The sequence below is a fragment of the Apostichopus japonicus genome, chromosome 20 (genome assembly GCF_037975245.1).
Source record: "Apostichopus japonicus isolate 1M-3 chromosome 20, ASM3797524v1, whole genome shotgun sequence".
Taxonomy (NCBI): Eukaryota; Metazoa; Echinodermata; class Holothuroidea; order Aspidochirotida; family Stichopodidae; genus Apostichopus; species Apostichopus japonicus.
Genome location: NC_092580.1, coordinates 23,690,542 through 23,717,590, shown reverse-complemented (window position 1 = coordinate 23,717,590; position 27,049 = coordinate 23,690,542). Strand labels below are relative to the sequence as shown.

Genomic DNA, 27,049 nt, shown 5'->3' with positions numbered 1-27,049 from the left:
TACAACAGTATTCAACAAATATATACGTTAGCTCTCCAGAAAAATAAACACCAAAAATAGCGATTATATATATATATATATATATATATATATATATATATATATATATATATATATATATATATATATATATATATATATATATATACATATATATATATATAATTGATTCACTTAAATCGATCAATCAATCAATCAACTACGTACATAAATTATAAAATGTGATTTCAACTGATTAAGCCGAATGCATGAACGATAACTTGAATTATCCAGATCTTGCGCTTTGAAAGTTTGTCCAATTATAGAAGGGTAAAATGATTAACGTGCATTAATTTGTAAACAATACTGCAGGGAATGGTTGGCAACAACCGTTCACAAAGCTATACCTGGAAACCTATATGAAACTGTTTTAATGTAGTTAGTTGTAAAGCTTTTGCCCGAATATAGTTCAATGATTTAACGGTGGTGGGGTTGGGGGGGGGGGGGGGCGGTGAGTTGTACAGTTTGACTCACGAACGGTACAAATAACTTTCAGCAGAAAAGAAAGAATATGATTATTTCTGGATGAATATACTCAACTTAAAATTGGTCGACCAAGTTTTCAATGAATTACCGCTATATATATATATATATATATATATATATATATATATATATATATATATATATATATATATATATATATATATATATACAGGTTTAAGTTATCACTCCAAGGCACTCTTTACTTTATATAGTCTTTATATAGCAATTTGGAAAGCAAGGATTTAGTACAAGTATCATAATAGTTGTGTCCTATATATAAAACATAAACACTCAACTTGAAACAACGGAAACAGTTCATGAAATATCATCGTTGTATTTTTTTGGTGCGGTTTTTTTTCTCTTCTCATTTTGGTCATCATTCGTGTTCTAACGAGTGACCACATTTTAAGGAAGAAAGAACCTTATTGTGGAGAAGATTTTGCAGGAAGCCTCCTTATAGGAATTAACTCTTTATTCGTAATTTTCATGAAACCTGTGTTGTTTTGTCATTTCTGAAGGAATCCCGGCACCCCTGACTGGCTTGTCTCAGGCAGTACGAGAGAAAATTGCTTGGAATATGAGTGCTCATTATTCAATTAACGTTCTATTCTATTTCGGGGAAACGTCAATGAAGCCAAATATCGTAACGTAACCCCTCACCTCATCCCCCCCCCCCCCTACCCAAATCTTTGGAATCATCGAGTTAAGAATATCTTGCGAAGAAAAGTCACAGAGTCTAAAAGTGATGTGAAAATGCCTAACATTATATCAACATCGTGTTTTAAAAATTTAGATCCACGACGTTCCAACGCTCTTCCGCCACATGTGCGTCCTAGTCAATCGTTGTTTTAAAGGTCGCCTCCAAGCACATTTATTCAAAACTGTTTTTAACCTCTAATATTTGTAAGTTTTGTATTTTAATAGTTTATAAAGATTAAGGTTTAGGTTCCAAAGTTTCAAAGTAAAAGTTGAGAAAAAAAGGTAAAAAGTTTAAACGCTTTGTAGTTTTGTAATAATAGCGCCTGTGAACATTGTATTAATGGACATTGTTGCGCATTATAAATACATTTTTATTTATCATTAAATATAAGACCATATATGTCAATCGACTCTCAAAGTGAAAATGAAGTTCAGGAGTTGTGTAAAATGACTAAAGTTAACATTTATACAATGACGTGAGACATTGACCTACTATAGTGCATGAAAAACGAATAATCACAACTTAAACCTGAGACTACGTGGAGACTGAAATTATAGAAATACATTTAATACAAATGGGTTTGAAATTTAGATATCTTATATAGCTGTGCTAGCTAGGAAAGATTAAAATTACCTCCAGCTACAATGATTGATGACACGATTCGTTCCTCTTTATATGTTGTCAAATGTTCCACCCAAGAAGCCCTAGTGGTAGAAGAAGACGAATGACACTTGTTATGAACAACAATAACAACAACAACATCAACAACAACAACAACGAGAGTTGCATGAAAAACAACTTTAAAAACAAATTAATAGAACCAAACAATTACGTGAAATCATTTCAAACCATTAATTAAATCAGCTGTACAAAATGACGGTTCGAACAACAGGCCCGTAGTCATGATTGTATTTGAAATGGGAGAGGGAGACAAACAAATTAAGCAGGGGGCACAATATTATTATATATGACCTGTATAATTTTTGTGCACATTGCGGTGATGCAAATTAGGGGTGGCATTTCAGTTTGCATTGGTATGGGAGGGGGGGGGGGGAGGGGGATACAGGCCTGCCATCGAACTAATAAATCCTCACGAAACTGATGCAGCTAGTTAAAGTTTCTTACTTAATTAACTAATATAGGCTCCGTGAAATAAAAATGAAAAAGATAATTCAAACAATGTGTCATGTTAATATTTTGGGGTGACAACAATTAAAACGAGGTCTTTCTAATCTTCTAATGGTTCTCACGAAGACCCTTTATTTGTTTTATTCTACCTACATGCTTGCCTCTGATTGACTGATCATGTGACTATTCCTGACGCTACGCTATTTTTGCATTAACGATTGTAGATTTCATTCGCCGCATGCAAATTTGATAATTTATTTTCACCTTTTTCCCTTGTATTCATAATCTTGCTATTTTACTACTTCGTGCCAATTTTAAAATACGTACAGGAAAACGATTGGTCCCACATCCGTGGCCGGGGCATTGTATACAAGGGTAATAGGTAGATCTCTTCCGACTGTTCCGTTCCTCTGGACGATTGCGCTTGACCCTTCCCCGCACTGCAGAACCATTTCGTTGTCGCCAGGAAGCCAGGTACCGACCCCTACATTGGATGTAAAGAACTGCGATGCCACCCTGGCTTGAATTATGAAACCCTTTAATGTCCTTTGGGTGTCGGAATTGATAATCGCGTGACGTAATGAAACTGGAAATCAAATAAAACAATGAAATGAATTAAGTTGTGGTATATAAACCGTACATAAATCTGCAAGTTTTGATAATGCTAGCTGCTTTATCTACAACAATAACAACAAAAATAGCCAACAACAACAAAAATAATAACAAATGAATAAAAGGAACAAATTAATGCGGAAAGGTCTTTATGAGGGCTTGGACCGGGGCATCCATCGGAAATAAGACAAAAGAAAATTAGCTAGCAATCAGTCATTTTCATGATAGTTTCCTACATATAATAGAAGAAACATGAGAACATAATATCCAATAAACATGTTACAAATTAACGTTAATTTCATATATACCAAGCGTTTGCTTCTGCAGGTAACGTCAAGAATGTTCAAGTTACCAATATAGGTCGAAATCAACATTTTCTTTGACAGGCCTACAACATTTACATAACCGAAATGAAGCCAAAAAATAGTTGATATATTTTGGTATGTATTGAATTCATTTATTTGTTTTATCGCCAATTGTGTAAAATGGGAAAGGAAGTCTCCTATAAAGTCTTAAAAAGACTTAACAAGGTAGGCGACTCCCTGGGAGTAAAGAAAAGAAAAATGTACAAATGTATATTATACAGAATATACGTAAGGATTAAATATACAGTAATAATATCCTAATGATGCTGAGATGGATACGTGAATAGATTATATAATACTAGTACGAGTTAATAAATTCCTTTTCCAAATGTCTGGTGAATGTGGGCTTTGAAGTTATAGACTTCAAATTTTTTGATAGATCATTCCAAATTTGTATTGCTCTGTTACGAAGACCGAATTTCCCTATGTTGCTATGGTAAAAATTGCAATGAGCGTTGTCGGCTTGTCTTGTGTGATGGTTATGTAAGACTCTGTTACTACATATAAAGTCATTAAAAGTGACTGGCAGTAATACATTCATGTATTAGAACATGTTATAATTAGTCCTATATAGACACACGCCAGTTAACAGTAATCCCTATATATAGATGTCCCGATGATTACGCAAGAAATTACCAAAGAACATTCGCTCTCCATTGATTACAATATTATAATATTATATTGGTCATCATTTTTTATAGTCACTGAGAAGTAACGGAGACAAACTGTCATCAATTTATTCAGAGACAACATTTGTTAGCTCCATAAATGTTACCTCATTCTTGTCCTTCTTATTCTTGACTCTTTAAAGACTTGTATTTTTTCAATTCTTAGTGCAAAGTGAAATTTAAAAAGAAAAGAACTCATCAATATAAAAGGCTTATGATAGTGCCGTTTACACGGATCAATATATTTCTTCATCATTATGTAAACTATGAAACAAATATAACGGTCAAAAGAACAATTTCCTGCTTTCCCAAAACAAATAAACTATATCTTACTTTGAAAACAAATGCTTTCTTAACTGCTTTCTACTTCTAAGGTGAAAGCATTTATTATACGTTTTACTCCCCATAACAAGGGCACTTATAACGTCCCAAATCCCTGCTATTACAGAAAGAACCATTATCACTATCCAATATTCCCATATCAAACAAGAACTTTGTAGTGGCGATGTGAAAATATTGTAACTTAAAATCCAGAAATACGATACCTATAAAGAAATTTTGCCAATCTCTATCTGTGATCTCATTGAACAGGTCAACTCAAAAATTTATTGCATTGAGCATATATGTGTTAATCTTAATTATTTGCCAAATCGACATACTAACTCTAGTATTTAGGACTGAACTTTGGACGTAATGCTATCATCAGGCGCATAGCGAGGAATTTGCCAAGGGAGGGGCGAAACTATAGGAAAACTATCAGAGCCGTAGATACGGCATTGCAAACTAAGCGTAGCGCCACTATAGGTTGGCGCGAAGCGTACAAGAAAATTGTGGCTGAAATGCCTCCCAGATCACTGGAAATGGCACTTCCCAGGTCTTGTAAGTTACATCTTAGCATTTTCTCTTTTGAAATTACTAGCGATATTATAAAAAACATACAAAAAATTATGCTCAAAGGGGGGGGGGGGCGGCTGCCCCTTCGCCCCCTTGGCTACGCGCCTGGTCATCATTTGATATAAAGGAAACTAAAGGATGACTAGTTTTTATTAATAGATACTAAAATAAATAAACAACCAACAAAAGACAAATAAATAAATAAACAAATCAAAACAAAATACAAAAATTGTGATTTATAAATTATTGACAAAAATGTCAGGATTAAGAATATGTACATATGATTATGATCATATGTACATATTCATATTCTTATGAAATGGGAATCACGCAATATATGACAGTGTCTCAATGTGAATAATTATTGAAGGGAGTACATAGTGACATGAAGTAACAAACAAACACCAGTTTGATGATAAATAAACTTGCAATGAACTAAAACAAAAACAAAACTAAAACTATGATAAATACCAAACTATTGAGGGCAACAAAGTTTCGTTTCAAAGTTTTGAAAGTTGTATATTATTATGGTAAAACGGCTGTACATTTAAGTCTATAATTATGTTTAGCAAGTAAAAGATTGTACTAATGACTACGTTACTTTTGAAAATAATTTTTTTCTTGGGAGGCAGACAAGAAATAGACAAGTTAATTGGAATATCGAACACAGAGAGGAAGAGTAAACATCGATGTTTATGAGAATAGTTTAAATGAAATGTAAGATTATTTTAAGCTAGATCAGTTGGTCTTATGTAAAGAAGCAATATAAAGAAAATTTAAAGAAAAATGTTTAAATTAACACTTAATAGAAAATGCTTCTTTAACACCTCGATGAAATAATGAAATAATACTATGAGTTACATTAAACTTTGCGAATAACAAAAACGTAATGGAATTCCATTGATTAAGACGGAACGATTACTCCGTATATGTCATGAAGAAGGGAAACTCATTTTTGTCCTTGCAACTTATCCAATTTGCCTAATTTTTATCAGAAAAATAAACAACATAAAATTGACTCTAGGATGATATAAACACATTCGACAAAAAAAAAAAAACCCAGCAAAAAATAAACGAAGAAACTGTTGGTTACAACAGGGTTCGGTTGTGACCCCATGATTACACATCACGCGAAATTAAAATTATTCAACAGGTGTGTATACAATTCATCGTTGTTCATATTAAAATCAATGTGATGAATTCATTCCGTATTGTATCCGGTTTCACTCAAATGTTTTACCTGTTTTTGTTTTCCCTTAAAATCAGACAACAAATTCAGAATAATGTTGTTTTAATGAGATACTTTAAAAGAAATTATGAACAACCAACCACTCGATTGATTTTTCTGCTATTTTCGTCAGCGCGAACAATAATATTACTTGCTTCCTCGTGAAGTGATTCACATGCAACTTAATTTACGATTTTTAGTTCAGTTTTTGCTCGATTTGGACAAAACAAAAACTTGTAATGTATACAGTTTTGTTACCGGTAAAAATTTTTGTTTCCAAACATTTTGAAATAAATTAAAAAGGCAATCAAAATCGATAACAAACAGAACCTACAATGAATGTCTGTTGAAAGTTACAAGAAATTCGCCATCTCATTAAATCTAGGGAACACAGTCGTCATAGCGACAGGATAATCAATGTAATATATTTACTTTGTGGAAGCGACTAAATTGATCGTTGTTTAAATACAATTGTACCCAACTGATAAATTTGTCCCACAATAACGACTTGATGACACTAATCAGAAGACAAATTTATTTCACAGTTATTATTAGGCGGTGGGGAGGCTTTTGTCGAGAAACACACATACATACACGTACCCCTCCCCACCCACATATATATATTTATTGATATATATATATATATATATATATATATATATGTGTATATATATATATATATATATATATAAATATATATATATATATATATATATATATATATATATATATATATATATATATATATATATATATATATATATATATATATATATATATATATATATGAAAATGAGTAATGCCTAAGTATATAAGCTTATAGATACATTTCCTTTCTCTATATATAGTGTACTCATTTCCCTCGTTCTTCCATACACCCTGAGATCACTTTGGCCTGTGATGCTTTTGTAGTGAGCGATTGTTCTTATAAACTTACACTATGTTGCCTTTTAGTAAGAGTTGATAGTGGTAAACAGTATCTTTGCCTTGGCACTATTTACTGACCTCACATATACGTTATTGATTATTGTAAAGGTCTACGTGTACACGTTGTGGGTGACTGTCATAATCAATCGATTTCCATAATAAAGCATTAAACGAACTAAAAAATATGATAAAAATGAATGAGACGCCATATTGAAATGTTAGCAGGGGAACGCCACATGAGTTATATGGCTATATTGTGTATGATGTAAATATATATATATACACAGCAAGATAGGCTAAGAGTGGGTATAACAAGTTAAAGCTTGAAAAGTTTAGAAGTTAGCCATAACCAACGATAAAAGTAACAATCGTCTGTTCTGTTAGAGCCAAGTAGTCAAATAATGAAGATGAAATTTGAAATGTTTTCAATAGAAATGTATCAACGCGAAAAAGACGTTTGTTATATATGGATTAGATTAAATAACGTTATCAGAGGTATTTCGAAGAAATCACCCACTGTAAACTTGAAACTGAAATATTTAAACTACGTAAAGTTACAGGGAATGTCATTTTATGGGATGTTAAGTTAACTATACGTAAAGTTATATGGAATTAAACGTCATGATGTGGTATAAGCAGGGAGTTGTTAAAACAACTCCCTGGTATATGTAGAAATACGTTAATTTATTGGGAAAGACATTCTGTAGAACGGGGGTTGAATTATTATTTAAATTATTATTTGTTTCGGTGTCGCTATTTGACTACAGCAAGAAAGCAGAAGCATAAACAAGAACAGAACATTTTTCAAATTTATTGCTGAAAGACATCGATTCTGAGACACATAATTTCTTGTCTTATGTTGTTTAGAACAATCCAAAGATCCAAAGCGTCACTTTTTTTCCCGTTTTGTTGTCTTACCGGGATATTTAGCAATTAGTTCTAAGTCTTTTCACTTTTCTCATTTTACATAAATATTACATAACAAATATACATGGTTCATAAAGCTAAGTTATGAACCCTAGCTATACTCCAAAATTCATCAAATTAACTGGATTATATAAACAATTCATATCTGTACTTTGTTTCGTATACGCAATGATGCATGCGTATCTTATCTGGTCAAAATAGTTTGACGTCATCCTCCTGCTCATCTGATCATCGCCTAGAATACTGTATGCAATTTACATTGACATGCGTACGTCTAAATGTCTTGTTACTGTACGCCACTGTATGGTATTTTGAGAGGAGCTTTGTATGCATAAATGTGTTAAGTATGTTGTTATAATTACTAATATCCATGCATGTTATTGCGTAATAATGTCTAAATGTATATGGCATATACTTATTTGTAAGCGTGTGTCGTTCTGTCACTTATGTAACCCTCAAGTAAAAACCACCAGCACGATCTTTAAAAATATGATATGAATAATTCGGGACTTCTCTCGACCCTTACTATATATCCGAACTTGGTCGTGTCCAATTGCTTATCATTGCTATATCATGTAATATTAAAAGTTAAGTTCAAGTTTTCCACTCAAAGTTGATGTCTCTGGATGTCACAGTTTAAAGGAATCATACTTCCATCAAATGATGGACATGTCCCCTTTAATAATTGTTACTTTGTTCTTTTCATTGATATTCTTATACTTAAATTCTCCTAACATGTTCATCTATTGCATTGTTGAGGGTATCCCAACTTAATCACATGTTGTATTTACAATTGTTTTAGTGATATGCAAGCTCATTTAATCAAATGATGTGTTAGTGTGGATTGCAAAGATCAACATGTTTACATTCATTATCTCTCCATGTTCTTCCATTTATTTTAACATGCTTTCATGTTTTCATTGTTAGAGAATGTATTGCTGCACAATCAAAGTTTCTGATACATAATCTCAACTCTGAACTATTTTTGTGACAATGACTTTAAAGCTTCTTTGTTAATGGAATTATCCACTAGTACAGAATATTGGGATACTATACACGAGATATGCCATTGGACATATCCATAATTTCGTTCTGAACATCAGCCCAGCAGATAGATGATACAACCACCAAGGCAGTTAATTTCCCTTGATTTATACCCGAGCTGTATCTCATGGTTATGGCCCTATACACTCTAAGAAAATATGGTTCCACATAGAACCAAAACTGGTTCTTTGACTTGTCCCGTATGCAGAACCTTCAATGGTTCTTTCCGAGAACCCTTTTCATGATGGTTCTAATAAGAACCCTACGAAATGGTTCTCGAAAGAACCATAAAAGGTTCTTTCATTTTGTCCCGTATGCAGAACCCCTAAGGTTCTATCAAGAACTTTTATGACTAAGGTTCTTTTGAGAACCCCTTTGAAATGGTTCTCGAAAGAACCATAAAAGGTTCTTTCATTTTGTCCCGTATGCAGAACCCCTAAGGTTCTATCAAGAACTTTTATGACTAAGGTTCTTTTGAGAACCCCTTTGAAATGGTTCTCACCAGAACCATGAAAGGTTCTTTCAATTCGTAGCTGTGTGCAGAACCCTTAAGGTTCTACCGAGAACCTTTTCAAATATGGTTCCCAGGGAAACCCCTTTGAAATGGTTCTCACAAGTTCTTTGGAAGGTTCTTACTTTTTACTGTTCACAGAAGCCATGAAGACCAGAAAATAGTATTAAGTTGCAGCTATTGTGAGATGTGTACAATTTTTGCTTACAATAATGTCAGAAGTCTGATGATGTTCTGTCAACTTGCAAATAACTTTATTCACTTTAAAATTCAGCAAACCACGAAACAAACAAATCTTGTCAATTATCTATTGCATGAAATATCAATTAGATTCAAAATGCTGAAATACAATCAAAAGACATCATCTTTCGTCATATCACAACAACTTTGTGATTTACATCCAAAAATTGTAGAATGAGCTGATATACAATGTGGAATTATTCAATCTCTTAACAGTTCTCTGAGGAATGCAATGTTGGGATTATGCCAAATGCTGCATGCTTTGTACATGCACAATCATGAAATACAAACTAAAGAATGACTCAATAACAACTGCACCACACCACAAAATATTCAAACATGCAAGTGCATGTAAGTGAAATTAATCAGGTGAAACAATGTGTTCTCAAAGACTTCTCCTACATTTACTATAAGCTGTGTAGTGGTCATTTACTCATCCCTGCTAATTCGACTAGTATATTGCGATTCAGTGTGATATTACAATCCCACCTACAATTTTTGTGACCAACACTGAAAGCTTTGATGTATGTTGTTCTGGCTTATCTTGTAGCAGTTACCTTATACCTCAATGGAATGTACATATTTCCAGCACTCCTATAGGTATCCAGGGCAAGGTAATCATTCTATTCACCTGGTGAAAAGCTTAACCACTCAGTGGTTCTTCTGACTTTATAGGCAATGTAATGTTCTTCAAATGCTTCTGAATTCATTATGCAGCTGCAAATAAGCCACATATTACAAGAATATAACATATACTTGACTTCAACAAATAAATGGGATTTCTTCTTCATGAAGCAACTCAACCACAAAGCAATCATTATGCTCCTCAGCTTCAGGTTCTTGTGAATGCCGAGCATTGTGGCAACGACGGATATGTTTTCTGTAAGATCCCATTTTGCGATATTGCTTTGGGGAGCCGTCAATTCGACACCTCAGTATGAAGTTGGCTTGATGTGCATGAGCTATTTCGAGGTGTCGACAAAGCTTCTGCAGTGAGAAAAAATGCCTTTGACGAGTACCGCTGCAAAAGTCACAGTCATATGGAATATGCATTGTGCTGTGGAAATTTGATTCAGATCAATGCAGAAAGCAGTCGCAGTATTGGAGTTGGTATTTTTGGCCCCTCATCTTCTTTCTTGATACTCATCATGTAACGTTGTAGGAATCCCAGAGTGTTGCCCGTCTCTGGAGGGGACTTGATCCCATGCGCATAGTACACGGCCATCAAGAGTACCACTCCATACCAGATACTGGAAATCCCTTGACAGACTTGTGATCCTTCGGCCCATACAGAGATGGCATCAGGTTTGATGGTACTACACTATAGCACTTAAACTGGTGATGGTGACACTATCTCCTGAAAAAGGAAATGATAGATAACAATTAGAGTACATTGACATATTTTTGACCACAAAAATTCCATTGTTAACTCTGGGACTGTCTGATGTGTCAGAGTTATGGTGGTACTATTTTTTTCAATCGCTGCAGGCAATTTTGTGCCAAACTTATATGAACATTTTGTAGGTATCGGCACTCGGCAGAGTTAGTAAAAAAAAAACAATATACAAGTGAAAACCAAGCGGCTGATTCACATCTAAAGGCAGGACTGTTTGGGATTTTGAACGCAACTGCACGGTTAAAGTGAATATTGACACTGTCAATCCGTGTCAATGTGTATTTTCTAATGGTAGTGATTACATTTCCCCATATACTGTGTTTTTTCCCTTTTCGGTTCAAATTCCAGTTTCTATACTGTATGTATTACAAGGGTAGAGCACATTGTTAGTAACGGCGGCCTCCGTGTGAGAAGTCAGACCAAGGGGAGGGGGGGGGGGGGGTTTCACTTCGCATACCCGATCACAGGATACTCCCTAATTGCCGGGCTGTTGGGAGCTCAGTGATGCACTCTTCTGCTATCTCTAGAACACAAGGATTCTGACCATGGGTGTTCCAGGAATACATTCGCTACCAGCTCCCAGAGCGGGTACTCAAAGCTATACTGTATAATCATTGACCATTGTCAGGTCCTTTAGTTTGATGGGGTCAAGCCTCACAATGCCAGATGCAGCCCTCCTTGGCATCCTGAAGATACGAGCCTTATACTTACAATAGACAATCTGTGATCATTCCTGAAGAACTGAGAGTTCCAAAATGACATAATCAATTGAATACAGGCACACCTTAAATGTTAAACAGTGCAGCAACAACCTATCTGCTCCTGGACAAATGGTCATTTTCACAGTAAAGGGTGTAACTTTGCGTTTTAAGAACTTTTCGTCAGTAGTGGCCTCATGAAGCGACACAATTCAAGGACACTTTGCCACATGATAGCTTGTCAGGACATTCACAACTATTTTCATACTTTATGATGTAGATTAAACTTCAGAAGTAGTTTTCCCCAATAATTAAGATATTTATGTACATGAATCTGGTGGAAATGTTTGTGACAAATCATGTTGAAACTTTGGTGTCAGAGTGCGTCAATTTACACCCTTTACTGTGAAAATGACCATATACAAGAGGAACTTACCTTCTTGTCCTAAACATACAAGAACCCAGGCTTCTCGTCGAAGATGTATGGTAGAGCCATCAGAGCGACAGAATACTCCAGGTCTGCCAATAAAACCTAAGATTGGAAAATAAAGTTCTGTATCACTACATTTTCAAGTGTTATAAGGCAGCAGTCATAATCAGACAATGAGCAATGTTGTGAGAGGTTTGTACCACCATGGTACAATGTATGTATGTGTCTATGCATTGCGGTAACTGATGGAGAAATACAGAGAAGGCCAACGACAGCTGCAGCGTATCTTCATAGATCTGGAGAGAGTGCCCCAAAGTGAAGTATTGAAATGCCCAAAAGAGAAAGAAGTACTCCGGCTGATAAAGGATCTGTACGAGGGCAACCTAACCCAGGAGAATGTACCGCGAGAACCATAGATGCATCTGCCGTCACTGTCGGAGTCCACCAAAGCTCAACGTTAAAGACCGCATAACATGGCCATTCCATTATGTGTGCAAACAGAGTAGCTTTTTCCCTTTCCAACGGTACCATTTTTAAGAAAATGGGAGGTACCGATGTGGAGAAAATTGATTTCAAACTGTGAATATCCCAGAGATGTCATTCCCAAAATAGAGCCAAATATTCATAATTATGAGGCTATGACGTCACCGAATGAACACCAAATCTATACCCCTTGTGCTATTCCAATGGGGAAATGTTAACTTTACCCACTTCATGCCCCCTATCTCATGATTTCAGTGACGAATCAGTATCATTCGTCACTGAAATCATGAGATAGGGGGCATGAAGTCAAGATTCTCTATGAACCCTGTCCCCAATAACCATATTCTGTTGTCGGTAGTTCCAACTGCTGTGAAACCCATGATGAAGAGCAACAACAATATACTTGTGGTTTTATCGGCTACACTTTTAATTTCTGGCTAGTAACTGGGATTTCCATGTTAAAGAAAAGATCCTTGCTGACTTTGCTCTGGACCGGCAAAAAACGAAGTTGCTTGTATGTGAATTTCGCCCACCCCATTTTGAATCCTCATGAGCCAAGGATTCTAAACAACCCAATCATCACCACTCTCTGTCCCATTTGCCTGAGATAATTTATCATAACTCGGACTGGACGTTTATTTGTCGGCCCGACAAATAGCCTTTGAACAGTGATTTATGGAATTACATGAGCAGTTAGCACAAATATTCCCACGTTGGAGTAACATTGTAATTGACATTGTAATTGACGGGTGAATTGGGGTCAACTCATAGCCTGCGAAATCGATCAGTTCAACATACAGAGAGCAGGCAGCAGTTCCTCTTAACTTTTTCCTCAACAACGGTTGTCGTTCGTGATTTGCATACACACACACTGTACATATGGAGTACTATGCCTATGTAGTATGTACTGTACAGTCAGTGTACAGTATGACAGTATGATATACGTAGGCATACTGTCAGTGTCAAATGCTGGTCGACTGCAGCTTAGCCTCTTTCTAATTACTTGTTGAATAGCAGATATCCAGTGTCTCAGAACCAACAAGTACTGACACCTTTTCATCCCTTATGCAATAACAGACCACCAGTACCGCCAAAAAGTAACTAGACAAATTTGAATGCAAAGAGGGCAATGATTGCACTGTGAGTACACTCTCCCTGCAATCCTAATTTCCTAACAATATTCCCCTTTCGATCAAAATTGTTCAGCTGCTCCTACACCCCAGTAAAGTTGCTCTGCTCACACCTTATGCTCACTTGTTCACCCAATTTCCCCGTTCTCTGTCTACAATAGAACAGAGTACATGGGAGTTTGATTGCAATTGTCTAGTTACTTTCATGCAGTACGGTTTTTTGGACCAGTTTCTACCTAAATATCTTTATGGGTTCTCGCTTACCCTCCTGTAATTCCCGCCCATCATTTTCCACTCTGATCGACTTTATACTAGTAATTGTAAGGTAAAATCTGTGATAACATACACTTCTTGTCCTCTTCAAGAAGGACTTCCTCCTCCTACCGGTAGGCACGCATCAGCTCTTTTGCTTTGGTCTTCTTGGAACCGTTCTGGATTATCTTTGGTGCATATTTTTCTAATGCAGTCTTCATTTCAACAACAACGTTCCTCCCTGTCAGCATTTCCACCTCATTGCAAAGCTGTATATGAAGATAAAAGTGAAATATATACCAAAATTAGACATGATTTGTTGAAAAGGCAGCCCATTTGACTCCCTCCAAGCCACACTGAAAAGGAATATCCACCTGACTGATTAATTAGAGATCAGTTTTCTACTCTGCTAAGGGGTCGCAGGGTTGCGTCAGAAGTCCAACTTGAAGCTCCCTCAGCAGGTCATTTGTAGAGCTGGGATGCACAGTGAAAGTCCTATTTATACTTCACTTCCTTAAATGGCGACGCAACGGCAAAATACACCTATATCATAAACCTACTATAATATTTGTATATGAAGTACGCATATACTAACTGCTATGATAAAGATTCGCTAAACTGATACCATGCACGGTAAAGCTCGTCTATGGTTGCACGCGCGTGAGTGGTATAAAATTGGCTAGCGAAGAAATAGATAAAACTTGGGGCTAAACTAATTCTGAGCTCAGAATACAGTAATGCACTGGTGATATAGCCGGCAAATGTACGCTTAAACGCCTTTGAAATACTTCTAAAGAAGCCTAATTTTAATACTATATCAAATGCTAGGGAGTTCGTATCTTAGTGACAAAATTTTACATGAATAGACTTGCCCACGGCACTGGCTGGAGAGAATGCTATGAGCGTGTGTTTGTTTATATACCGTGAAGTTAGTTCAAATGTAGAGGACCATTCCATTATTGCGAACCGCTCCATTGACCTGGGCGCCCCCAAATCAATGTAGGTAAATGAAATGTGATCCACTATAGCCTAAGTATAATTAAAACTATAATCAGCCTTTATTTCATGTCTTTGTTTCCAATTACTGTGCAGTTATCAATTCTCATTATGGACAGGTTATTTCCAGACCTGATCGATCATTATTGGTGGAATAATTAGTGGAATAAATTGGTGGAATAATAATAATTAATAACAATAATAATAAATAATGATAATAATAATTAGTAGAATAAATAGGGAGGAATGTTTGTTTTTCGGCACTCTGAGTATTTTGTTATGAAATTAAAAATGTTGTTTTATTTCCATGGAGGGAATAACCAAAATATACTAGGTTGGGGTTATTTACAGCTTTATTAAGTAGCTTCAAAATGAGGTGGGCAAAAGATTATGTCGATGGTCTCTGTTCTGCGCAATGAGCATACAAAGGTCTGATTAGCCCAAGGGGTTTAGTTGTAACATTTACTGCCGGGAATAGTTGGAACATGCACACAAATTTGGTCATATTCACCTATAATCATAAAAACATACCAAAAACACTTAAAACTTAGCCTACTGCAAGGTTAGCAGATGTTAAAATATTCTGATTCACCAATGTTGCCTAATTTCAATGGGCTGGGATGGAAAATGTCTCCAGAATTTTGATAGCAAAGTTATATATTCTCATTTACTTCCATATAGTGAGTCTGGCTTTAATATCATTTGATATATTATAATAGGCATATTCCAAGGTATCAATGTGTATAGTTGTGATAAGTCCTCATTTATTTCTTTTGAGCAAGAATCCAACTTTCAACTAACCCACCACCCGTTCCAACTAACCCCATAGGTTTGATTTAATTTTCCCTCAATTTTCTGCGTGTTAGTGATGCATTCATTCTTCATGAGCTCATCATAATGTATTCTTTTTATTATTCTATGGTTTCAATCTGTTGGTTGGTCAAAAACATATTTTATGGATATTTTAAAGTTGACTAAAGTTGGAATGTTGTCTAAAAACTGACGTTTGCCCGTGTTTAAAGCACCCTCAGTAGCCTATACTTTATCTGGAATAAGGCTTAGGCTAGGACTATATAACAAGGTGTCCGAATACTGCGGGTGCCCAGAACCTAACAATATGTTCTAATATTACCATAGCAACGTGTTCTAAAAGCGCTATGAACGAATAACAACTTAGCTACTTATTTTCAACCATAATATATGCAAAACAGGCTGGTTTTTTTCGTCTTGACCAAATAAATCTAAATTTTGTATGATAATTCGAAATTTTCATTTCCAAGAAATTTTCGAATGGAATTGTTGTAAATTTACTCCAAGTTCTGCCTCATTCTTAGTCTTTTTTGCCTTTCGTTCGGTAGTCTGATAAGTTACATTAGTAATAGTACACTGCATCTGCTTAATCAGGTGTAAGCTAAGTTTGTTATTTAGGCCCCCCTCCCCCGTAACCCTAAAATTCTGGTAAAAACGCTTATTTTATTTTTTAAAGGATATTACCTTATCAATACTGTAGTGTAGGTATAGCCTAGGTACTGTGTGCCTGTTCACAACCGCCCTTTTAGCAAACGTTAACTTGGAAGTTGGACAGAACTGTCTTTTTAATAGCTCCATATTGTACAATTTCGACCATAAAGATTCATATCAGGATTGTGGATTTGTGTATCAGATGCTAAAGGTTCGGTACAGACATCATCTGAATTTTTTAAAGGGATTTTGAAGAAATTTGTGCTGAAAAAGCTTAGGGGGGCCTAGGCCTAGGTGCGCACTATACAGGCATCCCAATTCAGTATAGGCTAGCCTAGGCATACTCCATCGTATGTGGCTGAAACCGGTTGAGCTGTGACAGAGACAGTAAGGTTCTAGTGCTCTTTGAGACTATTATAATGTTACCGTGATTAATTAATTAAATGTCCGGTCTTCCTACAAATATGGCCTAGGCTAGGCCTATAGCCCTACAGAATTCTGTTGGCTATAGAATGGGCCTAACGTTAGGCTGTGCCCATACAAGTATAAAGTAGGCCTAGTATACGTTAGGCTAGCCTAAGCCGAATATTATTTGCTCAATGGACATTAATGTCGATGAAGGAATCGTTTGGCATTCACGTCTATTCACCAAGGGTCGACCCGATAACTTATTAGCAGGTCTGCGCTGGAGTTGAATTTAATTTTCGGTCTACATGTTTCTAAATTAAAACTGAAAAACTCACCGCATCGGGGCTTCAACTTCTCCTACTCGAACATGATCGACGGTACGTGACGCAAGAACTGCACGCAATATACATATAATGATGGACGTAGGTAATATACACACACAGTGCATATTATGTACGTAAGGGCGGCGAACTTCGGTGCACTCACTATACTATTACATGTAACATGTACGTGACGTTCGGTCAGACGGAACTTTGGAGCCCGCGAAAAGTGGTCGAAATTATTACGCAAATTCCACTCAATGCGTTGTATTCAAATAAACGATTTTGTTCACAAGTCAAAACAAATTCCATGGTAAAGTGAGAAAATGAGATTATTAACACTTCTATACACTTAATTATTCCCTTACAATTACATTTCCCGATGAAAATTGCCGAACTTGTTTATTCATAGATCATGTGCACACTTGTGATAAGTACGATTAGAACCCCTATTCGTGCAATTAGGGGTTCTTTGTGGAACCATCTTGTACCCAGAACCTTTTCTGTGTGGGTATGGAACCAAGTAGAAACGAATCAAGAACCTTTATTGGTTCTTCAAGGGCACATGGTTCTGACGAGAACCATTCTTCATTTCGAGAACCCCCTCTAGAACCCTTTTTTCTTAGAGTGTATGTACAACATATTTAAACTTACAGAGTGCTTCACTTGTAGAAACATTGCATGGTGTCCCCCTCCCCTCATGTAGTTATATTGCCATATATGGTATTCATAATTAGAATGATATTCCTACTTAAGGGAATTCCTAAATTGTACATTTTCAGCTTAAAATGTAATACTTCAACCGCATCTTCAAAAGAATCTCTTACAATGCTGTATCAAATACCTGGATGGATATATTTTCACTTGGTTGATTCTTAATAAATGTCTGATCTCAGCAAATACAAGAACTGTTCTTTCTAATATCTTTACTTTCTCTGTGTGTTAAGTGTCAGATTTGCGACTTTTCAAAGGAAGACAAGCTGTGCAATAAATACCTAAATAATTATTAAAATCATTTACATCTTTGTTGTGTAATTGCTCGTTACCTGTACATTATGTATCCTTTACACTTTATTTAGGTAGGAGAAATACTTCAATGCGAAGTAACTTACATTATACAGAAGTTGGGTAGCGATCACTACACAGATTAATGTAATTTCCTATCCCCAATTACATGTAAACGTTTACCTATCTGTAGTTAGATAAAATATCACTTAGAAGTTCAGGAGTTCTTATGTTACTTAATGGTTTAGTAATATTTTACTTAACCGGTATATTTTGTTTTGTGAGTGTAGCGGGTACAGTCCCTTTCTATATCATATCTATTCTATCAGTGTCCACTGGCAGGGGCGCAACAATTTTATGAGGGGGGGGGCTTAGAAGAATTTTGCAAACAAACCTCATTTAGATAAGTTTTATATAAATAGATACACGAGTGCGATACAACAAGTTTCAAACTATAGCACCATTTACCAAAAATTATCGAAGGGGTTGGGCCACGCCTCTCCTAAGGCCCCGCAACTCGGAACCATAACATGTAATCCATCCCACCCCTCCCCCAGTACAAACATGGTGGTTGGCCTCTGTCCACTTGTAGAACTTACAGGTATGTGGAAGGGAGGCGGGTAAGGGTGGATCGAGATTGGGATATTGCCTGGAGGTTTGCAAGCATGATATTGGAGGTGGGAAAGCTTTGCTGCATTAAGAGAACAATCTCTTTCTAACCTTGGAATCATGCACCTGTTCGAACTAACACGAGGATAAGGTATTAAAAAGTTTGATCATTTACAACCACTGCACACATTATTGTGTGAGATACCTTATTTCGTTGCAGCTCTATTTTACTCCCCATCAGTGGCGTAGGAAGGTACTTTTGAGTGGGGGGGCTGAAGATGGATGGCCGGCCTGGGGGAGGGGTCTAAGGGGAGGGGATGTCCCCCTCCCCTTTGGATTTTTTTTGCATTTCCAGGTGGCCTCAGATGCAATTTGGTGCAATATAGCACACTTCAACCCACCCACTCCATTTTGTATATAATTTTGCATTTTCAACTGGCCTTAGATGCAATTTGGTGCTCTAAATGAGATTTTTTTCTCATTTGGAAATGAAAAAGGGGTTTTCTGACTTGCGAAGCGGGGGGGCGGAATGATACTTCCGCCCCTCCACATTTTTCACTGGGGGGCTGGCGCCCCCCCCAGCCCCCCGGTTCCTACGCCCTTGCTCCCCATTGCACATATTATATGTATTGCTTTACCTATAGTTGCAGCAGACGATGTCAGAAAAGCACGTTACCATAGAAATGCCTGCGTGTAACCATGGAAACGGTTTTCTATTATTCCATATAGGATATCTGATTCATGTGATTGTTGACCGAAGAGATCTTTGTTTGAATAGACACTGCTTTAGAAAAGAGAAAGGATCCAAGCTTTGAAACTCGGCGATGAATTATACGATGACCCGCGCTTTATGTATTTGTTCAGTTTGCAATAAGGGCTCAAACAAATCGTTGCAACATTCCCGCCAAAGTTTATTAGCAACTATATAACGATGGAAATTTCATACTACGATTTGTGGAAGATCTTTGAAGCATATAGCTAAGTTTGAAATTGATTAGTAGTGTGTCATCTATGGACATGAAATGAGGCGGGTTCTATGCCTGTCTATTGTTAAGAATTTTTAAGCGACGAAGTTTTACTAAATCAATACATCTTTAGAGAACAAATTCTGTGCATATTCACTCCATCAAAAGATGTAATATTTGATGCAAACGCTTGCTATATTGAAATAATTAATGTTGCTAAGAAACATGCATACAAAAGTTAAGGCTGTTTGTCATTTTTTTTTAATCGGTTCCTATTGACTGTCCTTTAATATCGAGAAGACAAACTCATTAGGAAGTTTCTTTTCCAGAAATGAACATGAGTCTCAATCAACTCTCTATCTCAATAATTTGACTAATGAACCTAAAATGTATTTATTACACCTCATTATGTATTTCTTTGACCTCTGTTAATCCCCAAAATGTGAAATGAATGGCTAAATAAACAACAGCTTTGTTTTACTATTAGACCGTTAGACATCAATGACAATGTTTGATCTTGAATTTGTCAATTTCACAAGGAGCCTATAATCAGGGGATCGCTATGAGGCCGAGAAGGGGTATATCACGCCCACGCACCCCCTCCTCTCACCTAGAAATTATTTCCCGTCTGGCCAAAGCGACACGGGGAAAATGCGGTTTGAAAATCATGACATTAGGGGATGTAGTAGTCGGAAACTTCTAAAATCTCATCAGGTTGATGATCCATCCAGGCAATCGGGTAGACTGATGGCCGCCATGTCTGTCTCGCGAAAAGGAACCAGTACTGTCTGAATAAATGAACAGTGATGTTATTTTACAAAAATACTTACAATTTTTACCTAAACCGATCATTTCTGCTATCTCTCACATCATCACCTGTAGTTTGTATGCAAGAAATTTGCATATTCAGCGTTTTCAATTCTGCCGCTACTTCCGCAGCAGAATTTCTTCACACGCAGTCACAGTGGTCGTATTGTACACAATGTATAATAATAAAATGAACATAACCAAGTGATTCTGGATTCTTGATATGTACACGCAACGTCAGTTTTCATAATAGCTAAGAATTAGACGGTGGCCTAACGTAGGATCTCATAGTCTGAGGACCTTCAAGCCGGCGACGAGGCCGCTCTACAGGGGCTACCATGACGATATCGAAATTTCGATATTTCATATCAAACTGTCAAAGCTTTAGCTGGAAATACTGACGTTTTAGCTGAAAATGTCAAAGTTGCATCTCAAAATTTCGACATTTTATCACGTAATTTTGCAGTTTCATCTAAAAGAAACAAACGTGTTTCCACAAAAGTTAAACTTTTTATGTCGCACTTTTGACATTTAAAATGGAAATATTGACATTTTTATCAAAGAATTTCTACATTTAATCTCAAAAATATGATATTTGCCATTATATTGCGACAATTTACCGACGTTTTAACGCTCATGTTTGACCTTTTATCCCAAAGTTCGACATTGTATCTCAATTGTTTAAAATTTTATCTCGAAATTTTAATGCATTTTAAGTTGTATAAGTTGACAATTGATCTCGAAATTTCGACATTCGTTTACAATTGTTATTAGACTTTTTGTTATATACAAATAATAGAGCGGAAGTAAGCATCCATGGCCCTATAGGAGTTAGTGGAGAATCATGGGTTATGTGAAATCCGTGTCTTTTTTTAGGGTCTGGACAGAGGGGGGGGGGGGGGGGGACTGTCGCCGAACTTTAGACACTCCTGCCGATAACTGTGAATCACGAAATCAATTATGAAAATCAATTTAAATTTGTGTCGTAAAATCACGTGTAATCACGTGACCTATGCTCATTCTTACATCATGACTATCGTGTCGAAAATTTGTTATACCCTTTCCTTAAAGAGCGGGCTCCCTATTGCAACTCCTTTTATAGTTTCTATAAAATGTGCGAGTGTGAGGTGAGGTACGTTTGACATAAACAAGATGAGACCTCCAATACATAAAGGGACTGAATAGCGATACAAACTGAATGTATGATACACTCCCCAGTATACCTCTTTGACAGTTTTAGAATATTAGCAGGGTATTCAAATAATGGTCACCCATCATCAAATTTCAACTAGCATTGCACTGCCAGCATCAACTTCGTGTATCCCTCTGAGACATTTCATTGTCTAAATTGAACACTCTTGAAAGTTTGTGAAAGTGTAGAAGAATTACAACCACCAAGAGGTTATACTTTTGAAAACTTGCAGCAAATTTTTGGCGTGCTACAATCTAAGGGCCAAATCTGATCACCTTTAATCTCCATATGATCGCTGCTTCCAACTGCGTCGCAATTTCGTAACCAATTGATTTGCTAATAAAGGTCATTTGTAGTATTCAGGTCCAATAAGGAACACTGCAGGCCAATATGCCGAATGTTTCAAATCTTACGTGCCAGGTATTGTAATTTCAAGTTTCGAAATATTATATACAGGAGGACACAATCATGACACTTTCAAACAAGCATTTCACCAATCGCCATTCACATTGACAATGATATGTAGCATTTTACGGTACCCATGCATGGACACCTGCATGTTTCTCAGTGTCAAGAGGTGAGTAGGTCACCAATCGCCATTCCCATTGACAATGATATGTGGAATTTTACGGTACCCATGCATGGACACCTGCAGGTTTCTCAGTGTCATATTATGCAAAATTCTTTTTATTATTATTATTATGATTATTATGATTATTATTATTATTATTATTATTGTTATTATTATTATTATTATTATGATGATGATGATGATGATGATGATTATTATTATTATTATTACTATTATTATTTACCAAATTTATATCGCGCTCTTTTCATGCTTAAGCATGTTCAAGAGCGCTTTACAATGACAACAAAATGACAAAACCCTTAAAAGATGATAAAATATAAATATGAAAATTGACACAACTTAAATATTAATATAAAACAATACGTAATTATAGGGTGTACGGCATCCATATATCGTGTGACCCACATGTATATGCTAATTATTATTGATTTGTCGGTCGATTATATATGAACGGTCACTTTACGTATAATGACGTCATAGTTAAAGTCTTTGCGGTGGGGTTGAGGCGTGGGGGGGGAGGGTGAATAAAAGAATTGAAACATATTGTTAAAAAGTACTGATTGGTATGATTTCCTATACGTTGATCAAACCAAGACGAACATCTAGATTTTAAACTATGGCAAGTCATTAAAACACACTGTCGATTTACAAAAGTCCATCCTCTGGAAAAATTTGGTAATATTAATCACATATTTTTTTTATCAAACGTTAATCATACGTTGCTCTTGGTAACGTGGAAACGAGTGTAGTATGTGAAACAACGCAAGGCATGTTGAACTTGGCCCAGCATGCTGTATAATGTGTGCATATAGGTTAAACTGCATACAGGGTATGGGCCTTTCGGTTATGGCGATAATATGTATAAATGATAACAATACAGATTGATGAAAATAACTGGCAATCTTACGGACGTTGAAAGCTCATTCGAAGAAACTTACAAGAAGTTAACACACAAACAGAATATTTCAAAATTTACGTTCCTTCTTCCTTACTTGAAATGGAAATTCAATTTTGATGAATGGGATTATTTGAAGTTTCACATACATGGAAGATGGATTAAAACCACTGAATATCACACTCACACACACACACACGCACTCACACACAATTTAGTTGGTAAAATCTTAAAATGATATAGAATGCAACCAACCTGTAATTTTCTTGGTGGTTCCTGGTGTGTAGATTGGTGAACCAATATGTAACGTTACCGGGAATGGTTCTTGTACGGATTGATTAGACGCCATGGAGTGGTCCGCTACCAGAGTGTCACAAACCGTGGCAACTGTTTCATTGCCAGCGTTCTCAAAAAGTGCATATCCATTACAATCACGAAATATTCCAATCGCTAGTATTAAAAATATTGAAAATTTCCAGAAGAGATATTCAGCAGCCATGGTGATGGTCCTGCTGCTGCGACGGTTTTGTTTCTCTCTTCTGTTTTTATTTATATTTTTTTATTTTAAATGATTTATATGATCAAAATTAATTTTGTTTCTGGTTCATACTTAAACTTGTAAAATGATCTGTATTATTTGTAGAAGGATGTTAGAACTAGCTACATTAGAAAAGTTCTAACTTAATCAACCGAACCAAACGCTCCTTTGGAGATGTTTAACTATTACTTTAACATTTCAAATCCATCCGTCGAGGAGGACGCGGTGTTTTGAACAAACACCATGGACAAAATAATAAGTGTACGGATGCCTTATAAAGCCATGTTATCATGTCAAATGACATGTCGTTCGTACAGCACTTTTATCTGAACTCTCAAGGACTTCGAAGGTTTCTGAAAGAGATGAGAGGAATAGAAAAAGAAGGAGAGAGATTCATGCCAATATCTCAACTTGGTTCATACGCGGTGTGGAAAGTGTTCTTTGAGGAAGGGGGGGGGGGGCACTGAAGTTTTGCAGGAAAGAATGGGATGGGATATAATATGGGAGGAGTGGTCTTGGTCTGCTTAACTTTCTTGGCAATGTGATATACATATGAGGTTATATAATGCTGCACAGGTCAATAAATCAAGTACACGTGAAATTTATTAGCTAGCATAGCGGTGTAAGATACAGAAGGGCATGGCTATTTCACATAATATATAGAACTACAAGTTATACACAAGAGGGAAATTTATAATTTTTTGTTACCATCAATGAATTCACCCACGTCTCCCATGTGTCCACCGAGCAAGTAGCAACCTCGGATTATATATATATATATATATACCAAACATATCGATCCTCTCAATAAAGCTCAGTGTCCAATGTGCAGGGAGAACGTGTGCGGTATATGCCTAATACCCACAACGTCATTTACGCTCTATATGTTATCTGTTAGTTGATATAGATGATTGTAATATGAATGCTAATCAACGTTAACTCAACGGAGTTTCGGTTTCTTTACTTAAAGCTATGTGTTCGGTTGAATTGATCACGACCTGGCCGATGTGATCGTACTCTACCGTTACAGGAAAGGTTAAGTACGAACCAAATAGTATATACCAAATAGAAAATAGTACGTACCAAATAGTACGTACCAAAATAGTACGTACTAAATAGTAGTACAAAATAGTACGTACTTAATAGTACGTACCAAATAGTACGTACGTACTATTTAGTACGTACTCTTTTGTACTAATATTTAGTACGTTCTATTTTGGTACTACTAGTACGTACTATATTGGTACGTACTTTTTGGTACAATAGTACGTACCAAACTAGTACGTACTAAACACTACGTACCAAAATAGTACTTACCAAATAGTACGTACCAAAATAGTACGTACTACATAATACGTACCAAACTAGCATCTAGACCAATATTACGTCATCGATAAAGAAATTTGTATAGACTTGTTGCGAAATTTGTGAAGAGGGAAGTACAAATTTAATGTACAATTGACTTTCCGTCAAACCTATATAGACATTTGAATTATTTTCATTATTTTTTCATGATTGATATACTTCACTGTGCGGAGTTTGAAATAAGTTTCATTAGTTTTCATTAATAACTATTTGAAAATAACCTCCATTAGTGTGTAACCGAAATTGACTCTTACATATATATGCTAGAATGAAAGAAAGAAAGAAAGAAACAGCAAATAGCATACTTGGAAATGCATATACGCATAGAGAAATGGCTTTTATTTTTATCCTTACTTTAACTTCCGCGCGTCGCTTGCACGATTGTGTGCTGACTAACTGGCAAATAACACGGAACAATAGCTACTTGTTGAACCATAAATTTGCCAATAACTTTTGAAGATCAAATATAAGTCATTTGTTGCTCATCACCATGGATATATCGATAAACGTTGGTGGATAGATATTCGGTTCCGTAGATAGAAAAAAAGAGGTAAAATAAACTTAAAAGAGCAGATATCTCGCTGGTTCTTTATTCTCTCTAAACGTGCTATAGGTATATAGATCGGTTGTGGCATTGAATCAAGAATATAGACTGTGTGAGTGTGTAATGTCATATGTATACGTACTAAGTCATGTGGAAGAACTATACCAGCAGAACGGATGAAAAGAAATTCAAATTACAACTTGCACCATGATATACATTGACGTGCGGGATTCCGTCCACTTTAAACTGACGCCGTTCATTTGATAATTAAATATTTATTACACGATTTACACAATAGGTTAAATTTTAATTTTAAGTTTGTCAATTATGATCATTTAAAAACAGTTAGGAGAAATAAAATTGTCACTGTATATCACAGTGCAGTAAAAAAAATGGTTTTAGTTAGGTGTTCTATAATAAAGTTAATCGCTTAGCAGGATTTCAGCATTTTTTTTCTGTTTCAAATCATGTAGAGCATTCCTTCTCAATGTGAGAACACAACCCAACAATATTTATCGCCAGTTTACTCAAGCGCACAAATGCAAAACATATTTCCAACAAGAATATGCATTAGTTAGTCCATAATCAATTCGACGAGTACATACATACTGTTAAAGCTTAATTTCAGTATAGATATGTATATGCCTAATAAACCGCCAAAAAAAACCCATTTCTTACATATATAAGAGTACGACTCCGTGGCATTATTGCCCCGGAGTGGGGAATATAGTGGGGGTATAATGTTGACCTCATGAAGTTTCCATGCAAAGTTTTCCCATCCCCCACCCCAACCTCCTACCCCACCCTCCCGGGAAAAGCAGTAAAAAGTGTTCAACGATATTGCTGTATGACTTAGACGATATATACCACTCTACACATCACCCGAAACATCTTTGCAGAAGTGTGAATAAGCCTCCATGAGTTCCTCGGAGATATTAGCTAAACTTTGCATCAAGATTTCAGTGGGAATGCAAAACAAAAACACAAAACAACATGAAACCCAATGAGAGGGACATTCCACTGGCTGAAGTTGATTTCTTAACAATATTGAAATGTTCAGCACATCTTTATAGGTCGAAATCACATCTTAATAACATTTTTGCTTGGTCAATATATGAGTTATACAAAATGCGTGTTTGCGAAGAGCAGAGAGAACGATGTCATATAGCGGGCAATTGAGATGAAAGTAGTTAT

The 27,049-nt window shown here is 36.0% G+C and overlaps 1 protein-coding gene and 1 long non-coding RNA gene across 8 annotated transcripts in view; both read right to left on the bottom strand.

Moving 5' to 3' along the window:
• LOC139962226 (uncharacterized) overlaps nt 1-24,123 on the bottom strand; it is a 56,150-nt gene extending 32,027 nt beyond the window's left edge. For all 5 annotated transcript variants that reach the window (XM_071962236.1, XM_071962238.1, XM_071962240.1 and 2 more), the window contains exons 1-3: nt 23,664-24,123; nt 2,681-2,939; nt 1,859-1,929 (exon numbers count right to left, since the gene is read on the bottom strand). In XM_071962236.1, the coding sequence (XP_071818337.1) occupies nt 1,859-1,929; nt 2,681-2,939; nt 23,664-23,907 (574 nt within the window). In that variant the 5' untranslated portion in view covers nt 23,908-24,123. The remainder of the gene's footprint in view (nt 1-1,858; nt 1,930-2,680; nt 2,940-23,663) is intronic.
• LOC139961778 (uncharacterized) lies at nt 9,762-17,972 on the bottom strand. 3 transcript variants are annotated; one of them, XR_011791011.1, is made up of 4 exons: nt 17,359-17,972; nt 14,253-14,427; nt 12,300-12,395; nt 9,762-11,126 (listed from the first exon to the last, which is right to left on the bottom strand). It is a non-coding gene; the product is annotated as an uncharacterized lncRNA (long non-coding RNA). The 3 variants fall into 3 exon arrangements; XR_011791012.1 differs by lacking the exon at nt 17,359-17,972 and adding an exon at nt 14,533-15,785; XR_011791013.1 differs by lacking the exon at nt 17,359-17,972 and adding an exon at nt 15,017-15,785.
• Nucleotides 24,124-27,049: the final 2,926 nt, after the last annotated feature.